This window comes from Ranitomeya imitator, chromosome 3, assembly GCF_032444005.1.
Source record: "Ranitomeya imitator isolate aRanImi1 chromosome 3, aRanImi1.pri, whole genome shotgun sequence".
Taxonomy (NCBI): domain Eukaryota; kingdom Metazoa; phylum Chordata; class Amphibia; order Anura; family Dendrobatidae; genus Ranitomeya; species Ranitomeya imitator.
The window spans coordinates 259,888,661-259,897,275 of record NC_091284.1 but is presented as its reverse complement, the minus strand read 5'-3'; the positions used below and the strand labels follow the sequence as shown (position 1 = coordinate 259,897,275).

The following is an 8,615-nucleotide window of genomic DNA, read 5'->3' as shown; positions in this document are numbered from 1 at the left end:
CCCTAGTCTTGTAGAAACAAGAGAACAATTATAGAACCAGAAACATATGGGCTACTTGCACATTGAACAAGTCTGTAGGAACCTGTTCACACCACCAAAAACTTGAAGACACAAAAGAGCTCAGTGAGGTCAAAAATACTCTTTTGTAAAAAAAATCACAGTAAGTCTAAGTTCACATTAGCGTTGTGCGCCGCAGCGTCGTCGCCGCAACGCACAACGCAAACAAAAACGCACCAAAACGCATGTACAACGCAGCGTTTTGCGCCGCATGCGTTCAACGCATGCGTCGCAAAACGCTGCGGGTTTTTGAAACGCAGTTGCGTTTTTACCAAAAAACGCAGCGTTTTTAGACGCATGCGTTTTTGTGCAGTGAGTCATTCATCATCCCCCACCCACAATAAAAAGTGTCTACACAATAGATAAAGAACCACCAATGGCTAGAAGAGGGTTGGTGTTAACAAATGTGTATATACCCTGGCAGAGATGAATTCCTCACATTTTGCTGGTATTCATGATGGAGCGAACCATGAACAGTATCTACATGGATATGGAGATGGAATTTGCCTTGGCTCATGCCTATGCTGTTGCATGTTTTAATGAAAGGGAAAGGGAAAGACGGAGATGGAGTCGTCGCCGCCGCTTTTGGATCCACCCTATAGTTGAAGTCCGGGAGAGTCGTGGAGCATACCATTGCTTGTTTGGCGAACTGAATGACAACCGGGAAAAATATTTCGAATATACCCGGATGTCACAGGAGAGCTTCCGCTATCTTCTGCGTCGGGTGGAAGGATCCATTAGCAGGCAGGACACGCAGCTCCGGAGAGCTATTTCCGCAGAGGAACGGCTGCTGGTGACTCTACGGTACGTTGCTGTTTGAATGACTGTGATATCTATTTACTTTTTATTTTATTTTATTAATTTTTTTCAATTGTAATGGTCAATGTACTTTTATAAATTATAATGTGCTTTATTCAAAATTTCTTTATCTTCTTTGCAGTTTCCTGGCTACCGGAGAAACGTTTAGGTCACTTCATTTTCAATTCCGGATTGGAGTCTCCACTCTTTCAGGAATTATTGCAGAGACATGCCGCGCTTTGTGGGATAATCTCCGGGAGGAATATTTACCTGTCCCTACAAGTGCAATCTGGGAGGCCAACGCACAGAAATTCAACCAAGTGTGTAATTTTCCAAACTGTATTGGCGCTGTCGATGGAAAGCACATTCGGATTACCAAGCCTGCAAAAAGTGGATCCCTTTTCTACAATTATAAAAAATATTTTTCAACTGTTCTCATGGCAATTGCCGGTGCGGACTGCCGTTTTCTCGCAGTGGACATTGGTGCATTTGGGCGTGCAAATGACTCGCGCACATTTAAAGAGTCGGATATGGGCCAAAAGTTATATGGAAACAATTTTAATTTCCCACAGCCACGACCTCTTCCCCACACCGAAGGCCCGGCGATGCCATTTGTTGTGGTAGGGGATGAGGCATTCCAAATGTCTGCCAACCTATTGAAACCCTACTCCAGTCGGGGCTTGGACCATACAAAAAGGGTTTTCAATTACAGACTGTCCAGGGCCAGAAGGACTGTGGAGTGCGCCTTTGGCATCCTCGTTTCCAAATGGCGGATATTGGGATCGGCCATTAATCTTAAAATTGAAACAGTGGATGAGGTGGTGAAGGCTTGTGTGGTTCTCCACAATTTCATTATGGCCAAAGAGAGAATAAATGTTGAACTGGATGAACCCATAGCCAACCCCTTGCCCGATTACCATGATCATCCTCTGAGGACAAGTGTGGAAATTGCGCAGATGCGTGATCGTTTTGCGGCCTATTTTGTGTCAGATGTTGGCCGTGTGTCATGGCAAGATCAAATGGTGTAGTAATGTTACTTTTGGACTGTCTTCTGATTGTAACTACACCAATAATACCTCTACTGTGACAGTTAGAAATATATTAAAAAAAAATAATTTTCCATTAAATGTGCAATCAAAGTTCCGTTTAGGTTGGTTTGGTATATGTCAAATTTTGCATCTAAGTATAGTTCACAAATTTAATGTTCCTATAAAAACTTGAACCTGTTGTTTTTAAAATATTAAAGAAAAAAGTTTTTAAATTCTATACCGATTCAAATTCAATTTTTATACCATAATATTACATATACTTGTTTGTCTGATCGACCTTTGTGTTTTACCTGATAAGCAACGATAACAGCGATGTTTTTCAATTGAAACCAGGGTAAATATCTGAAGCGTGGCCCTGCGCTTATCAACATGATGTACGTGGGCCTCTGCATCGTTGTTCGCTGGAGAGATGTCTGTGACAGCTCTCCAGGGACCAACCAGCGGACGCTGCAGTGATCTGCATCATTGTCTGTTTCGCTGCTGCATTAAGTGTGAACACCTCATACACTTTAGTGTTTGTGAACACCTCATACAGCAATGAGAGACACCCAAAAAAAGACAAACTAAAAATTGAAAAAATAGTGTCTGACATTGCATATATGAGGTGTTTGAAGCACAAAATATGTGTAGACAGCACATGGCGTGATTTGCCGAGAAAAATTCTGGAAAATAATAGCATAAATAATAACAAATAGTGTTTTTTAAAAATAACATTTTTTATTGGGGGAAAACAGAAAACAAAAAGGGTTCTTAAACTTAGGGGGTTTCCACCTGTGCCACCAGAGGGGAATGGTAGGTGTCTTCTCTGGAATGGTGAGAGAAATGGGAGGATGATGGAGAAGACGACGATGATGGCGAAGAGGAGGATACATAGTCAAGTAGACTTGATGGGAGATCCAAACCCTCCCCAGGGTATACTGGGGAGGAAACCGCCACCTCTGTAGGGGAGGGAGGAGGCAACACAAGCCTTGTTTGGCCACGGCTGCTCCTACTGCGACTCGAGCCTCTACGGACAGTTGGTGTTGTCACTGGAACAGCAACCAGAGCCTCTTTGTGTGCCCGTCTGTGTTTCCTCTTTTTTTTTTTTTTTTTGGGTCCTGTGGCAGGTTCCCCAGCATGATGACGCCTACGGGAGGATGAAGGCATGGCAGGAGCAGGAGTCGGCGGCACTATGTTATGGTGCCTGTGGTGGCGTCGCTCGGCACGTGGACCACGGTGGGGTGGCTGGAGTGGCTCTCCAGCAGGAGTGGGAGTCATGCTTGCCAGCGACGGCACTACTGCCATTGTCGCTGACTGCATGACCCCAGCCTGCTGGAGAGCCCTCACGTAGGAAGTGTTGCAGGACTGCATCACTGAAATCTGTAGTTCCGGCGTAAGGTGTTCCACCATGCCCTTAGCAATGGTACTAAAAAAATGTTTTGCCGGATTTGAGAGCTCGGTTTCAATTGTTTCAAGGCGCCGGTCGATATTGGACAGACGAGTGTCCATGTTATCGCTCAACGCCTTGAAACAGTTCTGGAAAACCGTGCTCAAATGCAAAAATTCGGGCATGGTTGGCCTGTCCGAGGCCCGCTGGCGCTGTCGGGAATACCCAAACGAAGGTGCGTCAGAGGCCTCGGCCAGGGGAACACCTGATGTACCGGCTGCCGGTTCTCCAGATGGTGGTGCAAGCCTGCTGTCGCTGTGGGAGGGCTGTGATGGATCAGATGGCGATTCATGAAGGACCGCTTCTGCGGGGCGAGCTCTCTCGAGGGTGCTGCTGTGTGTCCTGTGAAAAGATAATGAAAAAATTAGTCTTCAATGAATAACCTCTCCCATACGCCAACTCCTGGAATAAAAATAGCATTACATTACACAATAATACAAATCCTCTGTCTCACAGTCTGTGTGGCCAATAATTAATTTCTGATTGTTATCGCCAGCTGACCGTTAGGGCCGACGATAACAATCATGAACATTCCCGCTGTCAAAGCATTTTGACCGTATACCACTGTGGGTATAAAAATTTTGTAATCGAAAACTCTTTCTGGAAGCTGCCTATGCCACAAAAATAGTTGAAAATTTAATGTCAAGATAAAAAATTAAATAAAAAAAAAACCAGTGATTTCACTGATCTGATTGCAGGAACGACCATGATGTTAGGATCATGTGATCGAGACTTCATCATTATTCCTGCAATCAGAACTACCCTGACTCAGAACCTGTCATGGACTACAAGGACTCACGCTTAACCCAAAAAATTAACTAATGGCCTATATAGCATTTTAATAGGGATACATTTACGTGGATGGCCAATATGTTACGCTGACTACATGGATGGGCAATACAGTATGTGCCTGTGAAATATACTATGTGGATACGTGGCTAGAACGTGTGGTATGTGGCTGCGATATTGTTACCTGCCAATATACTATGTGGATGCACAATGTACGTGGCTGGGCAACGTACTATGTGTTTGTGCAGTAGGCTATGTGGCTGGGCACTGTAATGGGGCTGTGCAATATGTTTTGTGGACAAAATACTTACTGACGGCGGCCAAGGACTGGTCTTAAGAACTGTAAACATTTGGAATATTTATAGGGCACAGACTTGGCCGCAGCAGCACCACTCTTCGAGCGCTCCTCCTCTGCCCGTAGCCCCTTATTGAAACGGTCCTTGATGGATCGCCATCTGATCCTCAACCTTTTAACTGTGAATGCAAAGGAAAAAAAAGGTTACATATGTAGCATTTGAAATGGATAAAACAACCGTGTGCGATGCAAAACTTTAGGTGTTTATTGCATCACACACGGTTGTGTTTATCCTGGAAAGATGGTGGGTCATAGCAACGTATCTGCACGGCGTATCAGCAATACTCACCAAAGTTGGCTTTGTCCTTTGCAGGAGCTATGTCAAAGCCCTCCCACAGCGACTTTGCCACCTCTACCCACAAACGCCTCAACACCACCTGGTCCATGTGGCGGGAGTCACGGCTGTCCCACAACGGGCCACGCTCCTGGATGCTTGATATGAGGAGCTCAACATCAATGACTCCATGGTCCCGTTGTGAAACCTAGAAAAATTACAAATAGAAAAGGTTACAAATATGCAAATATTAACAAACACCAGCACCTGTCATGATATGTACCTTGGCGCTATCCTTTGTCATTTGATATATGTATATTGATGGTTTCTACACCTGTATTTTTGAATGTTTTGGTTGTTTCACCTTTGTTACCTTCCCCCAATACTTGCTACCCTGAAAAGTTTGAATGTAAGCTTACTAAACATCCCTAGTGAAAGCAGGATGCTAATCAAAAAAAAAAAAAAAAAATTGTTTAATAAAAATACTCACTCGCCGTGCTGACGCCACACCTTGGCCCTGACCTCTCTGCTCCCGCTGACTTCCTTCACCCTCACTTGAAGAAGCCTGTAAAAATTGTATAAAGAAATTATTTTAAAAACTACAAATGACTGCGAATAGTAAGGAAATTGACATAATTACTCACCACACTCCCCTGCGCCGATTGGCTCGATTCTGACACAGTGGCCATTGTAGCACGTTTGTTCTGGCATGAAAAAATGAAAAAAAAAAATCAAAACTAAACCTAAATATGGCACATACAATAAAATATGCCCAAAATTTGTTACAACAACCACATTTGACTTTTGACTGATCGGACAAAGCAAAAATAAGAAAGCGACACCACAACGCCATACATTGCAAGAGAAGACAATCAATAGAAGAAACTATACAAGAATAGACCCAAACCAAAAAGCAAAAATAGACACCTATGTCCAAAAATGGACATATCAAAACTTTCTGAAAAAACATTACAGGCACAAAAATACAATGAAAGAGCAAAATAATGAACGCAATACTTTACAATTGCAACAAGACATGATCCTAAAAAACAACATCTTGTGACATCTAACCACAGAAAGACAAAAGGCAATAAAAACCATTCTAGATAACAAGCAATAAACATTACGGGACAACCGCTGTAAAAATATACAGCAACCCAAACATAAACCATAGCCAAATAGAAAATAAAAAACATGGAATTTTTAAAAAAGGCCACCACCAAAAATAATATAAACAAATAAAAATTATACTACACACTTCGCAATGCAATCAGTCAATGAAGGAAGATATATGCCATACGGAAAACGACGTAAAAACATCAGCGATAATTTTTAAAATAAAGGGAAAGTACAATTGAAACTATAATGGCATAGCAGCAGCACGGAACTATACAATACAAAGACATCATAATTGTTGCCCCCCCACCAGCAAGAAAATACACTCAAGGAAAGAAAAAATAAAGCCAACAGCATAATCCAAAACACAGCAAGACATGAGCCAAGAAAATGCCACACAGTTACCACCAACAATAGAAACCAGAAAAACATGCACCAGAAATTTTACAAGACAAAATGAGCAAAAATCAATACATTGAACAACCACATGACACAAGAACAAAACACATAACCAAACCCAAACTAACGTAAAAAAAAAAAATAAAATAAACAAAAATTAAATAAAATAAATGCAATCCTATTAACCCAGAAGAACATCAGAACCAGACAAACAATTTTTCAATAACAACCCATAACCGTAATAGCACAGACCAAACATTACAAAAATATAGACAAATCAAGAAATAAAACACAGAATACAAAATGTGCAAAGAGAAATATATACTTACAAGTTTGGAAAGCAGATTCTCCAGTCTAGTCTTGTCTGATGTGATCACTTGTGAAAGACAATGGCAAACCCCTCGTTTCTTTATATATATAGGTTGTTTTTTTTGTGTCTAGACAAAGTCTAGACAATGTTTTGCATTTTTTATTGGAAAACGCATGCGTCGTACAACGCACCACGACGCAAGTACTTGCGTCGTCTGCGTTGTCAATACAAGTCAATGGGAAAAAAGGCGCATCGCCAACGCAAACACGACGCAAACACGACGCATGCGTTTTTTAAAAGGTCGGCGCCGCCAGAAAAATGCAACATGTTGCGTTTGCCGCGCCCAGACAGGTGCGCCCTAACGCCGCATGCGGCGTAAAACGCAACACAACGCAACACAACGCATGCACATGCGGCCCCATGCGGCGCCAATGTTAAAGATAGGGCCGCACGACGCATGCGTTTTGTTGCGGCGGCGACGCTGCGGCGCAAACCGCAAATGTGAACGTACCCTAATAAGCAAGTGCTAGTCAAAAGATAGAAAAAACAGGGTATTTAGTTGATACCTTTTTTTGCAAAAAAATTTATACTAAGCTGCTCCACCAATCATCAAGGTATACCCATATAGAGCAGTCCTAACTAATGTCTATAATCTCTACCTGATGCGTTTAAAAACATGATCATCTGTATAGTACCTGTATAAACAGGGTTCGGAATATCCATGTGGACATGCTGGATGGAACAGCTTTGATGCAAATGACCCATAAGGAGTGGTGGACTCCCTAGTCTTGTAGAAACAAGAGAACAATTACAGAACCAGAAACACACGGGCTACTTGTACATTGAACAAGTCTGTAGGAACCTGTTCACACACCACCAAGAAACTTGAAGACACAAAAGAGCACAGTGAGATAAAAAAAAATCACAGTAATAAGCAAGTGCTAGTCAAAAGATGGAAAAACCCTGAACCCTACATCAGATAGTGATTATATACATTAGTTAGGACTCCTCTATATGGGTATACCTTGACGATTGGTGGAGCAGCTTAGTATACTTTATTTTGCAAAAAAAGTATCAACTAAATACCCTGTTTTTTCTAACTTTTGACTAGCACTTGCTTATTACTGTGATTTTTTTAACAACAGAGTATTTTTGACCTCACTGTGCTCTTTTGTGTCTTCAAGTTTCTTGGTGGTGTGTGAACAGGTTCCTACAGATTTGTTCAATATGCAAGTAGCCCATGTGTTTCTGGTTCTATAATTGTTCTCTTGTTTTTACAAGACTAGGGAGTCCACCACTCCTTATGGGTCAATTGCATCAAAGCTGTTCCATCCAGCATGTCCACATGGAAATTCCCTCTCTGAAACCTGCTTATACAGGCACTATACAGATGACCAGGTTTTTAAATACATCAGATAGGGATTATATACATTAGTTAGGACTGCTCTATATGGGTATACCTTGATGATTGGTGGAGCAGCTTAGTATACTTTTTTTGCAAAAAAACGAATCAACTAAATACCCTGTTTTTTCCATCTTTTGACTAGCACTTGCTTATTACTGTGATTTTTTTTACAACAGAATATTTTTGACCACACTGTGCTCTTTTGTGTCTTCATGTTTCTTGGTGGTGTGTGAACAGGTTCCCACAGACTTGTCCAATGTGCAAGTAGCCCATGTGCTTCTGGTTCTATAATTGTTCTCTTGTTTCTACAAGACTAGGGAGTCCACCACTCCTTATGGGTCATTTGCATCAAAGCTGTTCCATTCAGCATGTCCACATGGATATTCCCTCTCTGAACCCTGCTTATAGAGGTACTATACAGATGATCAAGTTTTTAAATACATCAGATAGGGATTATATACATTAGTTAGGACTGCTCTATATGGGTATACCTTGACGATTGTGGAGCAGCTTAGTATACATTTTTTTGCAAAAAAAGTATCAACGAAATACCCTGTTTTTTCCATCTTTTGACTAGCACTTGCTTATTACTGTGATTTTTTTTTACAACAGAGTATTTTTGACCTCACTGTGCTCT

General features: G+C 41.7%; 2 protein-coding genes across 3 annotated transcripts; one reads left to right on the top strand and one right to left on the bottom strand.

The window, feature by feature from the left end:
- The first annotated feature begins 213 nt into the window (after positions 1-213).
- On the top strand, positions 214-2,594 carry LOC138669703 (uncharacterized). 2 transcript variants are annotated; one of them, XR_011319220.1, is made up of 3 exons: positions 214-861; positions 998-2,416; positions 2,509-2,594. XR_011319220.1 is itself a non-coding variant. In XM_069756402.1 (2 exons), the coding sequence occupies exons 1-2, from the start codon at positions 512-514 to the stop codon at positions 1,881-1,883; spliced, it is 1,236 nt and encodes a 411-aa protein (XP_069612503.1). In that variant the 5' UTR covers positions 214-511; the 3' UTR covers positions 1,884-2,494. The 2 variants fall into 2 exon arrangements, 1 of the variants encoding a protein (XP_069612503.1); XM_069756402.1 differs by lacking the exon at positions 2,509-2,594 and having other exon boundaries at positions 998-2,494.
- A 5-nt stretch (positions 2,595-2,599) lies between these two features.
- On the bottom strand, positions 2,600-6,822 carry LOC138669701 (uncharacterized). Its single transcript, XM_069756401.1, has 5 exons — positions 5,393-6,822; positions 5,239-5,313; positions 4,764-4,956; positions 4,431-4,593; positions 2,600-3,672 (listed from the first exon to the last, which is right to left on the bottom strand). The coding sequence occupies exons 1-5, from the start codon at positions 5,435-5,437 to the stop codon at positions 2,661-2,663; spliced, it is 1,488 nt and encodes a 495-aa protein (XP_069612502.1). The 5' UTR covers positions 5,438-6,822; the 3' UTR covers positions 2,600-2,660.
- Positions 6,823-8,615: the final 1,793 nt, after the last annotated feature.